General features: G+C 37.9%; 1 protein-coding gene across 11 annotated transcripts in view; it reads right to left on the reverse strand.

The window, feature by feature from the left end:
- Positions 1-254: 254 nt before the first annotated feature.
- Positions 255-21,054, reverse strand: part of hdac5 (histone deacetylase 5) — a 330,728-nt gene continuing 309,928 nt past the window's right edge. For all 11 annotated transcript variants that reach the window (XM_063037383.1, XM_063037380.1, XM_063037381.1 and 8 more), the window contains 6 exons: positions 19,883-19,980; positions 17,405-17,523; positions 12,563-12,696; positions 12,029-12,113; positions 10,021-10,174; positions 255-3,957 (listed from right to left, as the gene is read on the reverse strand). In XM_063037383.1, the coding sequence (XP_062893453.1) occupies positions 3,918-3,957; positions 10,021-10,174; positions 12,029-12,113; positions 12,563-12,696; positions 17,405-17,523; positions 19,883-19,980 (630 nt within the window). In that variant the 3' untranslated portion in view covers positions 255-3,917. The remainder of the gene's footprint in view (positions 3,958-10,020; positions 10,175-12,028; positions 12,114-12,562; positions 12,697-17,404; positions 17,524-19,882; positions 19,981-21,054) is intronic.

A 21,054-nucleotide genomic window follows, 5' to 3' on the forward strand; every position in this document is an offset into this window, starting at 1 on the left:
TCCTGATATGAAACAGCCAAATTGCTGCTCATTGCAGTTGTGCTATCAGAGCCTGCACCATCCTGCATGTGGATTATCAACATTTTCACAGCACGAACAAAATTATATCAAATATTCCAGGACCACTGACACAAATGGGCAGCCTTATTCAGTAGAGAGAAGATTTTTCTCCTTTCTGTCGCACATCATTTCTCTGTCAGCATTTTAAACTTTGTTAAATGTGTGTATTCTTAAACATACATGTCAGATGATTGGATATGCAACAAACACATTTTGCCAGAAACAAATTATTTTATTTACACAAACACAAATGTTATAACATGATACAAAATACTGGACTCCAAACAATACAGAAAGGGAAGATGGAGTGAGAGGGGAGAAGGAAATTTGAGATTTACGTCAGCTTGATTATGACAAAAATTATAAACATCTGCTGCAATACAATACTGTTAATAAATCACTATACACACACTTAGCACTTCACCTAAATACAGACATTTAACTTATTGACAATTCTATTAGTGACACTGGGTGGTGTCAATGGATACAAAAACAATAAAATGTGGTTTAAATGCAAATTTAACAGTTTTTGTAGTTATATATTTGAAAATAAATTCAAATAGATTGTTGCCAACATAGCAAGGAAATTGTTACAGACAGACTGTTTCACCACATGATACATCCATCCTCCAGTAGATTCTAGATAAAGGCTTTTTACCTCATTGGAACAAATATATATCAAGGCAGAATAAAATCAACAGGAAAAGAATGTTCCATAGTCAATTATGGGTGCCAAGACTGTATGGTGAAAAGGTTAAAGCAACACAGTACACTTTAATAACACAAGCTATATCTGCACTTTGCTGTTATACAGTGTAATGCAAGCTGTCATCAAAACTTGCTTTTGTTCCTCCAACAGAGATGTCTATTATAATTGTACATTTGAACACCAAGCTATACCCTAGTGGAAAATCTAGCATACAGAATTTTGGCAAAGTTACTTTGCACCTGTAAAGAATCCTAAAGGGAAATAATGACTACACCTCTCCCAGTTAGAATGCTTATACAAACTAGGTAATTAATTAGAATGGCCTTTTGACTTATATTTAGTATTGCATTTCAATCTTTGTTGAAGGCATTTGATGTAACAAAAGAAAATTATGAAGCAAGTCCATCTATCACTAAAATCTACAGGGTGGGCTCTGGAAGAAGCATTTTCCAGACACGAGGCACACATTGGAAAAATCAATATTTGTACAGGAAACCCAGTTTCACTGTTTAAAACACATCACCTCCTCCATCTTACAGCTGAGCAGTTATGTTATATTTATCTTTAAACTGTATTTAAAACAATGTAACAGCACAATTTTTGTACAAACATTAAGATCTGAACAAATAATTTAAACCACCTCCCATCTTTACCCCAGTCTTGTACATTTAAGGTCACCATAAAGTCCATATTTCATATCAAATCACACTATCTTTATCAAATGAAATCGCTCCTTTCATCTTGAAAGCTAATACGCTGCAGCATTCTTATGGTCAGAAAAGCCCATCCAGTGGACCTTAAAATCAAAGCAACTTCTTATTAAAACTTTCCATCACTTCATAAATAGAGGAATGAAAACGGGATTCAACTAAAACTGAAAGAGGAATGTACGCAATAACTATTAAAACTGGAATTTTCAACTGCATTCCAGCTGAGACTTTAACATTACTATATCCACCCAAAGTCATTATTGAAAAAGTTATAGTATTTAATCCACCCAAACAGCAGCAAATCTATGAATTTAAACAATATATTCTATATATACAATTATTTATATTGTATGTTTTCAAGCTAAAAATGTAAAATATATTTTGTTTACTAAAATACATCAATACCAAGCTGCTTGCGTGAAAAAAAACACCATTTTACAAAATTCACGCCAATGTTGCAGATGGCAAGTAAAGCTTCATTTTACTGTTGTGAAATGCATGGCTGCACTTCTTTTACCTTCTATGGCCAACCCAAGTACGGCAGCAATTCTTAATTAACCTGTATTGAGAGGCCCAGCCTTTCACTTCAATCATTTACAGATTCACTGAATCAATCTTATAGCTGTCTGTCTATTGAAACAACTACTACCATGCTTAACACAGGTCCCGTCTGTCATCTCTTTGATGGTATATTTTTGTAACTATTGATTTAATGACAGGACGATGTTCACAAACATTCATTCAGTCTTGGTGTCTCTCACTTAGTTCTCATCAAATAACCCAACTTTTCTCTACTGGTGAAACTATAAAGCCTACTTCTCTCTAACCTTTACATTATTAAATATTTAAGATTTTGCATAAACCAGTTTTGAGAAACTCCTTCATTATTTTACCAGCGTTTGCAAATGGCTTGTTAATCAACTATATTGTCATGTTTTGAATTCCCTGCCAAGGCAGTAAAATGTTCTGACTTTTTAAAAACAGAAAAATAATCTATTTTACCATTTACTGTTCAATGAAAGAGTGAAATCCCCCATCCGCTGTTTAACTACTACATTCACATGAGTACATAGCTGTCTTCTGTAAGCCTTTAAAAAGCATGTATCTAATAGAATTCCTACTGCTAAATGCATCAATTCAGTCACACAAAATTATCAAGGTTATCAATTTGCTTCCATCTGGACATTACATTTAGTGCTACAATTCAACAATCGTTGTACCCGCTCTTTTAAAATCCGGCTGACTTAATTAGTTTGCCTTCTAGTTTTAGAAAAGCATTGAGATAAACATACATCATTTATAGCCTTCTTGATTGAAATATGAATTCTCTGAGCTTGGTGCTCAAATTAAACACTACGTTTTGTGAAGGAAAATGATTACAAGGACCTCTGAAGTTCAGCTGAAAATATTCCAATGTTAGACCTGCAGTCCAAAGAGCTCAGTTTGGTTCTCCTTGCCAGGTGAACCTCAATACAGAAAGCAAACAGCAAACCACCTTACCCAGCAGAAACTACAAGCCTGTTAAACATATTAGGAGTAAAAAAAAGACAAAAATAACAATTTTCTGAATATATAAACAATAAAATTGTATGAAAATTATATTGTGTTAACCTCTCTTTTCAAATTTTAAAACTTTAAGGTAACAAAGAAGGAAACCAAAATTAGGGTTCTTCAAACGGCAACTGGAGAACTTGAAAGGACATATTACAAGAGTATTTACACAACTAAACTGAAACAGTTGGTCATCAGCAAATACACAAATAAAGTTTAAGAAATTTTACAAAAAGAAATAAATAAACCAAATGTTTATACAGAGAGGGGTGTTGTTCATCTGTGACTAAAAGCAGCTGAAGATCTTTCAATCAGATGATCATGCCATTTTTGACTATGTTCCAAAAATCAACAGCAGTATTTCATTGATGTAAATTAAGGCATTTAAAAATGAAGTTGTGAGTTTCAACCATTTTTTTTTTAAAGGCACAAATTTCCTTTCAATTTTCCTGACAAAATTATTATACTGCTTCCTCTCCATCGTTTTTTCTTTCCTGCTTTTCAACATCCTCTAGGAAGCTGATTCATCAACTCTCATAAGCATTTCAAACGCTAATATCTTACCACTGCATTTAGGCTAGGGATCTGAAATCAAAGCCTCAAGTGTTTTGTAACCTTTAAAACATTATTCTCCCTTAAGGGAGAACAGATGAACTTTGAAGAAATACAAAGCTGCGGTGTCCCTTTAAACTCTTCAATTTCAGGTCTTCAAATACAGACAGATTGGCTAGTGAATCTAGCTTGAAGACTAGATGTTTTTCACAACAGTTCAAGTTCAATACAATAACACTGTCAGAGGCAGACAATGGACACTGTATGTCTGATAGACTTTAAAGGAGGTTACAAGAAAGATTCACACAGGTGACGGTAATATGACCATTGGCACTTTACATTGCTGGCTCTTCTTCCATTGGTTCGTCCCCTTGCCTGAAAAATAATAATGTCTTAATTTATCTCAATGGAAGTGGCCAGAAGAGTCCTACAATGTTTCAAACTTCCATGTACTGTGCCTTTTAAAAATAAATCAGTTTTTAGCACTTTGCAGTTTCAGTTATCTTTAATATCTTTATAGACTTTTCATATTAAAAAGTCAGCTGATTCGAATAACTATTTTCATGGTAAATTATCATGGTAAATTCCAAAGTGAAAAATAAACAGCATATTTAATTCACTGTATTTCTTGTTAAAGATGTAGAGTTTAAGTTATGGTACCCTACATTGTTAAATATTTTCAGATTATTAAAGAGGAAGAGGAAGGTGAATAGATCGCACATTTTTTCCAGTTCTGACAAACAGTCTCAGACCCGAAATGTTAACCGTTTCTCTTTGTACTTTGTTTTTATTTCTGATTTCCAGCTCCTGCAGTATTTTAATTTTCACATGACTTTTAATTGTGGCTAAAAAGCTGACAAAGAAATGGAGATTCAATTGAACATTCTATGCATTTAGCAAAATTATGAGAAACGGTGGCTCTTCCCATTAAATCAAAATTATCTCTCTTTACCACCTCCTCCCTCCCCTAGTTTTTTTTTAAAAAAGACTTAACCAATCAATTTAAAGTGTGAAGATAAGGTCAAAAACATTGCCAGATTTCAATGATGGAATTGACTCATGATGAATTGAACTCCAATAAACTGGATTGTACTGAGAGCTACCTGGAAAATCAGTGCCTGGCTAAAATGTATGCGTCAACATACTCCAAATTTCCAAGGCACAGAACATGTGGGTGCATTAGACACCTCACTAAAAAGTGAAGATAAGTTTTCAACTATTTTAATTATCTTGAGTGAACTTACATATTTAATGTGGTTTTATGCAAATTCATTAATAATTTTATTCACCATTTAAAATTATTTACATATTTTATTTTGCTGTTTCCAATCACCAGATTCATTCAGAAACTAACAAAGACCTTTAGTAGCATGTGCTAACACAAAGCCATTAGGGTGGTCTGCAAGCAAGGCCTTATTTTAAATTACCTGTGGCCTAGTCACTGCTGACAGATTGTTCTATTTTATCGATTGGTTGTGGCACTGGGTGGACATTGGAGGCTCTGTGACCTTGGGACTACCTAAGAGTAGTCAACATAAGACAAGGTTCACATCCAGCACAATCCAGGCCAAAAATGATGAAGCATGCAGCAGTTAAAAACTGCCAAAGTAGCTATCAGCATTTCTGCAGTCTATGTCATTGTCGTAAGTAGCCAGTTTGGATACTGAAAATGAAAATCTTGTAACTTGAACAACTTTAACTAACTTGACGTTTGGAGAAAGCTTGATTCAAAATACCAATCAAGCTACAATCTAAAACAGTTTCCAAATTCATACAACACTGCTTATGGTAAAAATCTCTTCCCTCAAAATCACTTCTCTCGTCAGCGTGTACTGACAGAAGTGGGCTGGAACATCAAAAGCACCATTTAAAGGGAATCACAAAGTGTCATCAATCAAATAAAACCATGAATATAGTTAATAAGATTTACTTCCAGGTTTGCTGGTGGCTCTGCCACTTGACATTGCATTTAGACTTAAACATTACAATGTCTACTAGACGCTTCTTATGGTGTAACTTCAACATTTGCTAGAAAATCTGAACACAGAAGATTTTAAGATGCTGCCAGTGGGAATTAATGACAAGAGTTTTATGTCTGTGCTGGCAACAAATTTACCAATTACTTCATGCTGGGAGGTTCTTCTGTCATATTAAGAACTGAAAGCCCAGTGACCAAGAGGACCAGATCATCAAAACACTCATGAACAAAATACAAGATCCCCACAAAAAGATTTTGTCCGAATTGGAATTTTGATTGAGTGAAAACCTGCAGAGGCCTACTAATTAGCTACAGCCAAGGATAGATGAAAAATTTCACTGGATTAAAAACAAAGGTAAACTTTACATAAAATCAATTTAGCATCTCTTCTATTATTTAGAAATAACCATAGCAAAAAAAAAATTGGTAACATTCAGCAGATTAAGCAGCAAGAGCAGAGGAAAAAAAAATCGAATCAATGTTTGGGTCATCGGAACTGGAAAAGTGAGAGAATATGAGGAGTTTTAACGTTGCAGAGAATGGTAAAGGTGGAGAAAGCAGAGGGAATTTCTATGAGATGTGCAGACCCAAGTTGTCAAGATAATGATTCCTTTAAAAAGCAGCAGTTACAAAGAGAGATCTTCCATCAATAGTCTTTTTTTCATCTGGTTGTACCTGCTCTTGCATTAAGCAACTTCCCCTTCAAATCAATTAGTTTCTCAAAATCAAAGTTTTAGCTATAGAATCTTGCACAGGCTCAAGCTATGCCTACCACTTTACTGAGAAACTAAGAGGTAAGCATAGCACTGGGTTAGCACTGTGGGAAATACCCATTTTCTCATTTATTCAGACCACGTACCATAATTCTTTCCAACTAATCTATATAATACTAAAACTCTCATGCTCTGTCTGTGACCTCCAATCAGCACAAAATGCGCATACAGCGGCACTTTTTTTGGCTAAATTGAATTAAAATGCGCTAACTTACAGAATGCAGGCAAAGTTCAGGGTTATATATTCGTATAAAATTGCTCATTTGCCAAAAAATCAACAGACTGACTTTCACCCGAGAGCTGATCGGCCATTATGGAAATCGGGGCGTGACAGCCTGATGCATGTGCACGGCTAGCCTCAGCAGCGACACCTACCGGAGCAAAAGGGCAGGGTAGCTCCATTTCGAGGGGTCACATTCTGCTTATCACCATCAGCATGTGCAGGATTGGGACAGATCTAACTGCCACCCATCAATAAGAGGTAATTACATCTTATTGTAATGACGTACTTTGAGACACTCATAAAACCCTTTGCTGAAGGACAGCGGTGACTATATCACGTCCATTTAGGAGAGCGCCAACCACATCAAGAATAATTAGCATCCTTTGGTGTTAGTGCTTCGTATCTTCTATCCAGCATTAGGGTAAAAAAAAAATGGTCAGCCTAATTATGCCGTGTGGAAAGGGAAGGGAGACATTACGGTCAAGAGATGACACCAAACGTCGGTGGGAAGCAGCAAGGCGAGGGAGAGAACAAGAATTGGATGAGGCCAGGGACTCCAGGATCAAAGAGTCAGGACAAAATAAGACGAGAGAAGAGGAGAGGTATGGACGTCTCCAGGATCAGAGACAAAGAATAAACAGAAGAGATGAAGAGACGGGATGAAAGGACTGCACGTCTCCAGAATGACAATGAGAGGCGCAAGGGTGGCAGGTAAACCAGAAATGATGCCATTAAAAGTGTCCTTCGTTAAATGAGGAGCTATATTTGCTTTGCTACGCATCGTTCTTCTTTAATAAACTGAGGTTTTCTACTTCAGTTTCCAAAGCAAAGCGATATCAATAGCATTCAGGAAAATTTAATGTTCATTCTGGTCACCTCAGACTGCACTATCCTTCTCTCAAAGTGTGCCCCAACGGGTCACCCCGTTGTCTAGTATTAAATATAACCTTTTTAGCTCCTGCTGCAATTGTGACTACAACAACTTTCAGTACATTTCCTTGTAAAAACTTTATTCCATTCTTTTAACTTTGTTATCTCTGTTGTACATGCTCTGACTCTGAGACTTTCCATATGAGTGCCTTAAGGCTGTCTTTCTTTTCTTTAACCACAACTTTTCCCCTCCTTGAAACTCAAGACTTCTGAACTGCTTCTCTACTTCTCACACTGCTGCTCCCAGCCAGCACAAGGATGAGATTCCTCCTGCCCCACCTTCAATGCTACCAGCCTCTATATTGAACAGATCATCCTCTGCCTACTTTAGTCAGATTCAACCAGATACAGTACTGAGCAAAAGTCTTAGGCACTCCAGATTTTTATATGGTTTCAGATGGTATGGCCTCCACAGAGCCCTGATCTCAACAGCATTGAGGCTGTCTGGGATTAGCTGGGGAGACCGAAACAAGCGAGACAGCCAAAGTCTGCAGAAGAACTGTGGGAAGTTCTCCAAGATGCTTGGAACAACATATCAGCTGAATTTCTTATACAACTGCACGACAATGTACCAAAGAAAACAGATGCAGTTTCAAAGGCAAAGGGTGGTCACACCAAATATTGATTTGCTTTAGTATTTTACTGTTTACTGCCCTTTATGGTAATTTTTTTGATACTTAGAAACATTTCACGTAATTTTTTTAAAGCATCTTTGCTTTAAAGATTTTTTTTAACATATGCCTACAACTTTTGCACAGGACTGTATCTTCTCATTTTTCTCTTCAGTATCCTGAAGGACCATTCCCTCCATAACTACACCTGGATCACTCTTCACTTCCACCAAGAATTCCCTTTCCCATGGAAGTATGGAACAATGACAAACCTGCTGTTTTATCACTTTCCTTCCCAGCATACAGAGACCCAAAAAGTCCTTCCTTGTGAAGCAGCTATTAGCTTGCACGTCCCCTCTTCTTTGACAAAATACAGATTTAGTGACAGTTTTGCAGAAAATCTCCATTCAGTTTACAAGGGGTATCCTGAGTTTCTAGCTGCCTATCAGTTAAATTCTCCATCCCACTCCGCCCCTTTATTATTCCTTATTTATATAAATTGATTTGAAGGCAAAAGCGCAAGGTTTGATCAATAAGTTTGTGGATGACATGAACTTAGGTGCTGTTAATAGTGAAGAAGGTTATTATGGATTAAAGGTGACCTGGGTCAGTTAGGGAAGTGGGTTGAGGAGTTGCAAGTGCATTTCAATACAGTTAAATGTGAAGTGATGCATTTTGGAAAGTTAAACCAGCATAGGATTTACCTTATTAATGGAAAGGTGCTAGGGAGTGTAATGGAACAGAGGGACTTAAGAGTACAAGTACACAGCTTGTTGAAAATGGTACCATAGGTAGACAGTGTGGTGAAAAAGGAATTTAGTACCCTGGCCTTCATCAATCAGGGCATTAAGTATAGGAGTAGGGGCATTATGTCGCAATTGTATAAGTGAGGCCACACTTGGAGTGCTGTGGACAGTTCTGGTCATCCAGTTATAGGAAAGATGTATTTAAGTTGGAAAGAGTGCATAAAAGATTTATGCAGATGTTGCCAGAGTAGAGGGCTAAAGTTACAGGGAGAGCTTGGTCAGGCCAAATTTTTATTTCTTGAAGTGTAGGAGAATGAGGGGACCTTATAGAAACTTTTAACATTATGAGAGGTATAGATAATGTGGATGGTAAGTCTTTTCTCCAGGGTAGGGAAGTGCAAAACTAGCTGACATGCAGAACTAGAGGGATTAGATGACAGCGCGAGAGGAAAGATTTAAAAGGGAGCTGAGGGACAACGTTTTCATGCAGAGAGTGGCAGGTATATGGAACAAGCTGCCAGAAGAAGTGGTTGAGGAAGGTACAATAGTATCATTTAAGCAGCACTTGGTAAGTGGGGTTTGGGGCTGACAGGGGCATGGAGGGAATGCAGGAAATTGGAACGAGCTGGGTGGGGCACAGATTCTTGGGCCGTGCTTTATTAATCTATGACTCTTGTATTGCTCCAACAATGCCCAATACAAGTGCAAAGAACAACACCTCAGTCTATGCTCTGGGCATGTTGTAGCTCTTGAGATTTATTTTATTTACTTATCTACTTAGGGATACTGCGCGGAGTAGGCCCTCCGGCCCATGCAACCCCCGACAACCCAATTAATCTTAATAGAATTCAGGGATTAATCTAACCGGTACATGTTTGGGCTGTGGAAGGAAACTGGAGCACTTGAGGAAAACTTATGCATTCCACAGGGATGACACACAGAGGCTACTTACAGACAGTGTTGTAATTAAACTCTGACACCCAGAATGGTTATAGCATCGTGCTAACCGCTATTTTTTCACTTTGAAGGATCCTTGACCCAAAAATGAAACTTCAAGTGTTTCTGTCCCCACTGCTGCTGCTCAACCTCATGAGTGCTTCCATCATTTTTTGTTTTTATCTTGCTTTGCAGCTTTTGCTCCGATTCTTATTCATTAGGCAAGAGATGAAATAATTACCTGGCCTCTGGTTCAGAACTGCTCTGCTCGGTGTCTACTGTCAGAGAGGCTAATGCTGTAACAGTTGCTGCTTCTTCTTTCTCGTGCTTTTGGGCCTCCAGTAGGGAGTAACTCACTGTGGAAGCAAAACGCTTCACCGAACTCCAGTGTTTGCCTGAAAGTCAAATTATCAATGCTTGGAAAATTTGTCAAGTTTTCTCATTAATGGGACATAAACAACTGCAGCTCATGTATATAGTGCAACTATTGTGCATATGGTGTACCTATCATTGCTGCAAAAAGATACAAGACTATATATGCAGTCAGTATTCAAGAAATTTCCTTTCTTCAATCAAGGCAGAGGAGTTTGAGATAAAGCACAGAATCATAATCTCACTGCACATTCTGGAAAGGATAATTTCCCATTGGCAATCTTATTCTAAAGATGCCCAAATTGGGGAATCCATCCAATGAGCATACATTCGGATCGAACAGTAATCTTCTGGTCTTTGTTTATTTTAATACAGACTTTACCAAGCAATCACTGGGAGAAGGTTGTGTCATTTACAAAAAGTGAGTCAGGATGGCATTGGTTCTACTATTGCCAATCTATACAACTTAGGCCCATTTTATAGCTGCATTTGAATTGCTTCAGATGGAGGCAGTTTTACAAATGTCAGGGGACTGTTCTGTTTATAATGCAGTGTAGATTTCAGAGCACTTTTGGCAACACAGCAATGGCTGCCCCTTTGAGGCTATTGATCAATTGCAAACATGGAAGGACAACCTAATTTGTGGCTCTTGATGTTTACGGAAATAAATGATTTATGGAGCTCTGTAATGTAAGAACATTCATATGGCATACTGTGCCCTCAGAATTAATGGCAGTTTTATGTTTGCGTGGCTGATAGCTTATATGTGCATGGTTGCTCTGAAGCTACAAGGAAAACATTTTCGAGGCACCATCATCGGATCAATTTTATTACAATGTTGCTACCAAGCCACTGTTGTGGTGAAGAGGAAGTACAGTCGGCCCTCCTTTTCCACGAGGGATTGGTTCTGGGACCCCTCGCGGGTACCAAAAAACACGGATGCTCAAGTCCCTTATTCAACCAGTCTCAATGCGGTGGACCTTTAGGACCCAGCGGAACCCCAGACCTTATTTAACCCCTCTCAGTATGGTGGACACTAGGACCCGGCAGCGGAGCTCTGAATCTGCAGTGTTTCAGTTCACGAAAATAATCACCATCACGATTTAAAATAAAGTGGAAATAATAAAGTGATCGGAAAGAGGTGAAACGCCATCGGTCATTGGAAAAGTGTTAGGTTACAGTCGGTCAACAATTGGAACAATTTTAAAGGATAAAGTGAGATAGGCCCTGCCCCGATGAAAGCTACAATTATTACTAAGCAACACAGTTGTTTCATTATTGGGTTTTGGGTTCTTGATCCTCTACATCAACCCGGCATGGATGGAGAGCACGCTCGGGAGTGATCTGTCACTGGATCAAACTCGGGAATTTCAGTTCCCGAGCCTGGCGCTGAAACATATGTTTCTTAAGTGTTTTATATGCATAGAAAGGTAAAATTTATACTATATACTAAGACAAATGTTTGACTAACTGATGCTAAATAATACCGGATGTACCTGTTCTGACTTACTTAGTAAGAGAACTTCCAGTTTTTTTCCGATCCCGATCCACGATAACCTACGCACATCCTCCCGTATACTTTAAATCATCTCTAGATTACTTATAATACCTAATACAAAGTAAATGCTATGTAAATAGTTGTTATACTGCATTGTTTAGGGAATAATGACAAGAAAAAAAAGTCTGTACATGTTCGAACAACAAGTGCTGGAAGAGCACTTCTGGGTTTTCTCGGTTGGTTGAATTTGCGCATGCGGAATTTGTAGATAAGGAGGGCCGACTGCATTAAGGAGCTTACTAATGTAATTTCTAACATTCCTGTCCATAAGCAGTACATCAACGAGAACATTAAGAGGTTACTTAGAGCAAAAACTTACTTTGAATCTCAATCACCTTCTCTAGTGATGCTACTGCATTTGCATTGGGTTTTTGCTGAAGTATTTCTTGAGGCAGAGGATCCAGCTGGTAAGATTTATTTAAAAAAACAAGGTATAAATTTTATATATACATATATACATTAATTATTCTAGCACTGGTAGGTAACAAGGAAGTAAAACTTACAAGGTAATTTATGTCAGAGGAAAAGGATCAAATTTCATAATTTACGGACAGCATTAAGGGGCAAAAGCCACTGCCTTCTATTAATTGAACTTGTAAAGGACATTCAATTAGTTATAAATTACAAGCAGACATGTTTATGAAAAAGAAAAAAGTTATGGTAAAATTCAAATATTCTATGGACTAAAAGTGATTTCAGCTGTGACTCTTCCATTTCATTTAATGTTATATTACCTTTCAAAGCGCACTGAATGCATCAATATATCAAAAAACAATTGTCAGTTTAGCACCTCTGCTGTTAAAAATGTATCTTTACAACATGATCTGGTTTTGATTTTGACTGTTCTGCATACCTCATTACCCAGCAGGGCTGATACACAGGCTTCAGATGCATCACAGATGGCAGTGAGATCATGTCCTCCTTCCAAGGCAAGAACCACACGTCCCGCAGCTAACTTCATCAGCTGTTTGGTCAGGTAGCCAAAACCTGAGAAAGAAACACACATGAAGTATACAGATTAGTTGTGAAAACATTTTGAGAAGTTATGTTATACAGAAATATTTTGATGATACATCATGAATTGACATCATGCCCTTGAACATAATTACAATAATTAAAATATGGATCATGCTTCTTGTCCCATCTTCTGAAAACAAAAGCACATACAAAAGCCACCAAGAACATTAGATAATGGCTTTATAAAGTAGTCCAATGAGTTAGACAGGGCTAAGTTTTGAAATTGGAAAACAGGTATAGCTGTTGCTATGTAGCATGCTTAATATTATTGATAAGGGGAGAATCTTTAGGAAGAAGTACTTTATTCATGCTAACAAGTTATTAACCTTTATTTAATCTGATAGGAACTACAACAAAACGTAAAAGCATTTCTGTTAGCTGTCAAATATCATCTGCAATAATTATGTTGATATATAAGGTAATTTTATTGTTAAGCTTTACAGCTGTCACATTTGTTAGATTTAATGACCTCTCATTCATTAACAAACTCATGAAGATACTTATAAATATCAGAAAACAAATAAAATTGCAGATGCTGGAAGCTCAAACAGAAATGCTGAAAGAACTCAGCCAGTCAAGCAGCATCTATTGAAAGGGTCTTTGACTTGAAATGTTAACTGGTTTCTCTTTCCCCAGCTCTTCCAGTACTTGTTTTTGTTTGCCTACAGATATTGCCTGACTTCAATGACAGAGTTTATCACAAAATTATAGATTATTGATAGAAGTTCAATGTATTAGTTAATTATTGTAAATTAAAACTATAGAATACAAAAAACTACTCCTTGTTATACGGAGTTCTTCTGAATTACACATTTGAGTTCATTTCATTTCAGTCCTTGAAAGGCTAATAAGATAAACACTGAATGCAAACGTTCCATTAGGTCACAACTTCCATGGTTTTCCACTTTCACTACAATACACAATCCATAAATTTGTATGAAGGTTGAATGATAAACTGGATGACATTAAATTGCACAATGAAAACATATTTAATGGGTAAACAAACTCATGGCATTGAAGCTACTCACTATCCTGCTTGCCAAAATATCAGTAATTTTTTTTCTGCACTTAACCTTAATAACCTCTGGTTTTAATTCCACAGTCCATGGCAAGGGACATGATATACTTCCCAAGTTGTATTTCAACTACAATTAAATATAAACAAATTTTATCTATGTACTTCTAAAGGAACTTAATGGATATATCAAAATATTTCTATGCAATGTGACCAATATATTGGTATATTTGAATGCTTTCTTCAAACTGCTACCTTTAATCTAATTCTGGAAAATGAAAGAATTAACACAGTACAGTTCATTACATCTTATCAAATAAGCTTTTTTAACATTTTAATGAGTAATAATCAATTTAGTGTCTAGTGTCTATTAACTTTGCTCAATAAAGGCTTATACAGTATAAAACCATTAATAGTTTTGTTTTAAAATGCGTACTTTTGCAGGAAGCTTATTGTGTGCACATGGGAAAGACTAGTACTTTCTATATAAGTATCTCTAGGTTTATTGAAGAAGTCTCTCTACAGCTACTTTTATAGTTCAGGTAAGATCATGAGGTGTTAATGTTAATAAACTAGCTTCTGTTTATTACACTTCTACCATGTTAAAAACCTGTATGTGAGCAAAGTGAATTGGAAACTGTGCTGTAAGTAACAGTATCCAATTCTTGAATGCCCGTCTTGAGGATTTCAAACCAAAGATATATTACTGTAAATTTTACATTCGGTAATTTAACATTGATATTTTTCTGTTACCTTATTAATATTTTCATCCAACTGTTATGTTACTTAAAATTTGGACAATACTTTCAAAATGTGAAAATTATCCAAATCAACATTATATGCACTTGACTCATTATACTTCAGTTTTCCCTGTATGCAGTCACAGTCAAGAAGATGAAGGCAGAATCATTGACTTTTTTGAAAAAAGTTACTGGTAGCATATAATCATTTGCTGTCCTGGGTAATTTTGAAATAGACCTGAAAGCTCAAGGCAGGAAATTATAAGTTAGAAATATTTTTATGTAACAAAGCAAGCTTGAAATAAATAGGGTATAAAATAACTTTTGCAGAGAATAGATTAAACTAATTTTATATTTTTAAATCTGAAAAGGTATTTTAATATTTAAAGCATTTTGTGTCTGAGATAACAAATACTGAAGTCCAAATATATTTGATTGATTTTGAATCAAAAACTAGAATTTGAACATGGTAGATTCTTGTCATCTCAAAACAGTGATGACTGCAGTGATTAAAGCAGAAATGCTTTAAATTGTGGAGGAATCATAACAAATGCACTCATGGAAATCTCATGAGACATGCTCTCTTATCTGGGCAGCATTCTGGTATATCTCCTCTGCACCCTCTCTGAAGCTTCCACATCCTTCATATGTAACATCCTTCCTATAAAGAGGTGACCAGAACTGAACTCAATACTCTAAGTGTGGTCTAACCAGAGTTTTATAGAGCTGCAACATTATCCAGCAGCTCTTGAAATCAATCCTGACTAATGAAGTAGTCAGTGACAACAGAAAAAATACAAAAAACTCAAGACGTCATACTGTCTAGTGCAGAATACCAATAACCCAATGACTTGGCAGATTTTTTCCCACTGACCCCAATCTAGAAATTGGTAAACTAAAGGTCTCACAAATAATATGCTGATCTCCAAAGTAACCTCAGATTACACTAGCAACATACATCAAAGTTGCTGCAGCATCTCTAGGAAGAGGTACAGTCGACGTTTCGGGCCGAGACCCTTCATCAGGACTAACTGAAGGAAGAGCTAGTAAGAGATTTGAAAGTGGGAGGGGGAGGGGGAGATCCAAAATGATAGGAGAAGACAGGAGGGGGAGGGATGGAGCCAAGAGCTGGACAGGTGATTGGCAAAAGGGATATGAGAGGATCATGGGACAGGAGGCCCAGGGAGAAGGAAAAGGGGGAGGGGGGGGGAAACCCAGAGGATGGGCAAGGGGTATAGTCAGAGGGACAGAGGGAGAAAAAGGAGAGAGAGAGAAAGAATGTGTGCATATAAATAACGGATGGGGTACGAGGGGGAGGTGGGGCATTAGCGGAAGTTAGAGAAGTCAATGTTCATGCCATCAGGTTGGAGGCTACCCAGATGGAATATAAGGTGTTGTTCCTCCAACCTGAGTGTAGCTTCATCTTTACAGTAGAGGAGGCTGTGGATAGACATATGGGAATGGGATATGGAATTAAAATGTGTGGCCACTGGGAGATCCTGCTTTCTCTGGCGGACAGAGCGTAGGTGTTCAGCAAAATGATCTCCCATTCTGCGTCGGGTTTCGCCAATATATAGAAGGCCACATCGGGAGCACTGGACGCAGTATATCACCCCAGCCGACTCACAGATGAAGTGTCACCTCACCTGGAAGGACTGTCTGGGGCCCTGAATGGTGGTAAGGGAGGAAGAGTAAGGGCATGTGTAGCACTTGTTCCGCTTACAAGGATGAGTGCCAGGAGGGAGATCAGTGGGGAGGGATGGGGGGACGGACAAGGGAGTCGTGTAGGGAGTGATCCTTGCGGAAAGCGGGGGGGGGGAAGGGAAAGATGTGCTTAGTGGTGGGATCTCGTTGGAGGTGGCGGAAGTTACGGAGAATAATATGTTGGACCCGGAGGCTGGTGGGGTGGTAGGTGAGGACCAGGGGAACCCTATTCCTAGTGGAGTGGCGGGAGGATGGCGTGAGAGCAGATGTGCATGAAATGGGGGAGATGCGTTTGAGAGCAGAGTTGATGGTGGAGGAAGGGAAACCCCTTTCTTTAAAAAGGACTTCTCCTTCGTCCTGGAATGAAAAGCCTCATCCTGAGAGCAGATGCGGCGGAGACGGAGGAATTGCGAGAAGGGGATGGCATTTTTGCAAGAGACAGGGTGAAAAGAGGAATAGCCCAGATAGCTGTGAGAGTCAGTAGGGTTATAGTAGACATCGGTAGATAAGCTGTCTGCAGAGAGAGAGACAGAAAGATCTAGAAAGGGGAGGGAGGTGTCGGAAATGGATCAGGTAAACTTGAGGGCACGGTGAAAGTTGAAGGCAAAGTTAATAAAGTCAACGAGCTCAGCATGCGTGCAGGAAGCAGTGCCAATGCAGTCGCCAATGTAGCGAAGGAAAAGTGGGGGACAGATACCAGAATAGGTTCGGAACATAGATTGTTCCACAAAGCCAACAAAAAGGCAGGCATAGCTCGGACCCATGCGGGTGCCCATAGCTACACCTCTAGTTTGGAGGAAGTGGGAGGAGCTCCCAGGGAGAAGGAAAAGGGGGAGGGGGGAAAAGCCCAGAGGATGGGCAAGGGGTATAGTCAGAGGGACAGAGGGAGAAAAAGGAGAGAGAGAAAGAATGTGTGTATATAAATAACAGATGGGGTACGAGGGGGAGGTGGGGCATTAGCAGAAGGATCTCCCCCTCCCCCTCTTAAATCTCTTACTAGCTCTTTCTTCAGTTAGTCCCGACGAAGGGTCTCGGCCCGAAACGTCGACTGTACCTCTTCCTAGAGATGCTGCCTGGCCTGCTGCGTTCACCAGCAACTTTGATGTGTGTTGCTTGAATTTCCAGCATCTGCAGAATTCCTCGTGTTTGCGTTCTCAGATTACACTATATAGTCATGGAGTCATACAGCATAGTATACAGTCACAGTGTTCCAACTTACACTTGGCTGTCGCAGAGTATCCACCAAGAGGTGAGGGATGTCCTTCGACAGCATCAAAACCAGCAGACACCAACACAACATCAGGGGAAAACTCACTGGCTATGGGCATCACAACCGTCCTAAAAAAAATCAAAACACATTCTATGCAAGGGGAAATAAGTAAATCCACTCAAGAAGGACTTCTTTTCTGGAGAATTTATGCTTTTAACAATTAAAATGGTTACAGTAATAAAATTCTGCACACTTTTCAAATGTATTTAACTGGAATAGATTGTACTTACTTTAAAAGTATAAACAGATTATATTTGGCGGATTTAATTTAATAGCTTTTACTTTCACATCATACAGGTTTACAAAAGGGACCCTATCTCTAATGCTATTCTGAAAGCAGTTTGCTAAACCCAAGTATGAGTTCATATCCATGAAATGGTTGAACAGTAGGTGGCTGCTACTCACATTTGAAGGACTCTGGACTAACAAATACCACATGCCCATATCGTGTAAACTTTAGTCCAACAGCATTATATCATTAATAGTGTTGGCACCATGCATATAAAAAGCACATGCAGTTCTATAAACTCTCTGCTGAAGGAGATTTTTTTCAATATGTCTGAAAGTTAGTTTTAATGCAAAATTCATTGATATGAGGTTTTCAATGTAAGAAGTGATTCAATTTGTATAACGTAAAGAACAGCACAAAAACACATAAAAACACATTTATGTTGCATAGAGTTGGATTATTCTGTCAATAGTTTGCCAGGTTCAATTCTTGATCATAATCAATGTAGTTGATCTAAGTTGTGGCAATAATGAAGCCACTTCAGTTTACTTCAATATTTTCATGCTTGGTTTGCTGAAGGACTGGGTGGTTGATGGTTGTGGTTGTGGGGATGCAGGGGAAAGGAAGTGCAAAGAAATTCTACTGAAGTCTAGTGACAGGAATGCCTGCAGTTGTAATAACTCCAATGGTCAAACCTACATAAGACTACTTGTCACTGGGATGGATTTAATGAACTGTTGGAAAAGGGGGAACTCAACCACAATGAGTTATCATCTCCTTGAAGACCTCAGGGATTAATATCTGTATATTTGCTTGTTGCTGCTCATAAACCAAAGAATTACAAATACAGAACATTTGATGAATATAGCTCTTAAAGAGATCATGAATATTGATCCCAATAAGGGACATCAGTGCAAATGTGGTCATAACATGTTAGGTATCACTACATGCATGCTGCCAGATGTAGTAGAAACATGTCTTGTTCAGATAGTCTGTAGTATCTATGATAGAATCTTTTGTCATTTCTGGACAACAAAAATAAAATTTTAACAACAAACATAAGGTCCTTTACACAGGAAATATATGCACAGAGTCTCCCATGAATCATAATAAACTTCGCAAAGCCTATGTAAAGGTTCTCTAACCAAAACAATTTAGATAAAGCTTGCTTGCAACTTTTCAAAATGATGCTGTTAAACAACCAACTCAATTTGTTTGCCATTATTAAAGACCATGCTATAAGTACAGCAATGCTTGCACCTTTTTTTTGTTTGCAAACAAGGAAACAGCAGACATATGGCTCTTAAAGTCAGTAAAGTCAGCTGAACTTCCATGATTGAAAACAGCACCAGGATAATTTTCTAACATCAAACAATGATGGCCTCAAAGACAGCAGCTGGAACTACACAAGTGTAAGAATGAACCTAAGTCTACAAAATTTGTGATATGCTGGGTATGCAAAAAGGAAAAAGGGCAGCCTTCTGGATTTCATTATATTCAATTATCTGATCCAACTCCAGCCTGACCCTGTAGCATGCAAGCAAGGAAATTTGGCTTCTAGTCTGTTTAGTGTTATCCTGCCTGAGGCTCTTGACCATTTCCTGAAAGCCCCTTTTACCAAATGTTAGTTCCTTTTAATAAAATATTTTCGCAAATTCTATAGACTTTTTTTGCTTGCACTTTATTAGACTCTGCCTAAATCAAAGGATTTACGTAGTATTTGTGGATGGTTCTTTTGATCGTAAACTAAAGTAGTACATGACTAAATATACAACTTGTACAATTAACAATTCCCCAACCCAGATAAAATTGCAGCAGTGCTAATTACATGCAGGTGAACACCTGAAGCAATATTCTAAGCCTGATTTCACTATAAGTAAAATAATTACAAGGTTCAGAAAAATAACTTAATTGTAGCAATCAATCAATATTTAATCCTCAGGCATTTAAATTAAAGCTGTTTTGTATGATTCTTAATGAATTTACCTCCATTTTAATTGCATTTTTTATATTTCTGCAGGAGAGTATTATGTAGGGTACAACTATTATACAAAAGAACACATGTATGTGGTAAGAGTACATGTGGGTACTGAGAGAAACACAATAATGTCATGCACATACTGTTATTAAGGAAAAAAATCAATCTTGCTAACACTGTTTTCTGACAATATAGGTAGTTCCATGTAATGAATGATCACCTGAAAGCTGTCAAGTACTCCACATCTCCATTAGAGGGATCCACACCACCTGTCCAAGCAATGTTGACATTGAATCCTACTCCAAGTCCTGTTCCAACCTTGAAAAGTCAATAAACAAAGGAGGATGTCTATAATAAAGCTTAATAAAAGGTAACTGCCAGAAGCAATTTTACTGAAGTGTGCAAATTCTGTTCACCAAGTTTAATTACTCTTATAGTTTCAAAGAAGATCGGAATATATGATGATAAAACATCTTTTATTTATTCATTTGTAGGATGCAGCTGTTGCTAGCAATGCTGGTCAGTCATATCTTTCATATTGCCTTTGGGGCTAGCATAAATGCAAGACTGAAATATAAAACTGATTCACTGACAAGTGGATGGCTTCTTCTGGTGAAAACATTTATCACCCAATATCTGCAAATGTCCTTATCCCAGGATGAATGTGACAGTGAGACAAACCTGATGCATTTTGGCAAGTTTCATTTAAAAAGTTAAGCCATGAAACAAAAATATGATTGCCAAGAAATCTCAGTACGTATTTGGAAGAATAGCTGCTTTTGCATGGAATCAGACATGGTGAATCTTCCTCTCGGAAAAAAAAACTCTGGGCCTCTTGTGAAGATTTCCGTGATGCTCATGATATCTTTGCACTATGTACAAAGTACATATGTTGCATTAAAGAACATTACAGCACAAGGACAGGCCCTTCTGCCCACAATGTTGTTTCTCTAACATAACCATTTACACATTCTGGAACAACACACATAGTGCTGGAGCAATTCAGTGGGTCAGGCTACACTTATGGAGGGAAATGGACAGTCAATATTTTAGGTCGAGATTCTGATGAAAATATCATCTGTCCATTTCCCTCCATAAATGCAGACTGACATTGAATTCCTCTTGCATTTCGTGTGTTGCTCCAGATTTCCAGCATCTGCTGTGTCACTAGTCTCTATTTGCACATACTGTTAGTAAATGCTAAGTATATTGTCATATAATTAAACTAATACAGGTACTCCCCAAGGTTCCATCCATGTGAACTGGTTATAACCTGAACTGTTTCGAAGTTCAAAATGCTGTAGTGAACTAAGTTCCTACACAGATGTCTGCAGCCCCCTAGCACCAAGTACATCCATCCCACAGGTCTACCAAACTTGTCAATGTACCAAT

Source organism: Mobula hypostoma, chromosome X1 (genome assembly GCF_963921235.1).
Source record: "Mobula hypostoma chromosome X1, sMobHyp1.1, whole genome shotgun sequence".
Classification (NCBI taxonomy): Eukaryota; Metazoa; Chordata; class Chondrichthyes; order Myliobatiformes; family Myliobatidae; genus Mobula; species Mobula hypostoma.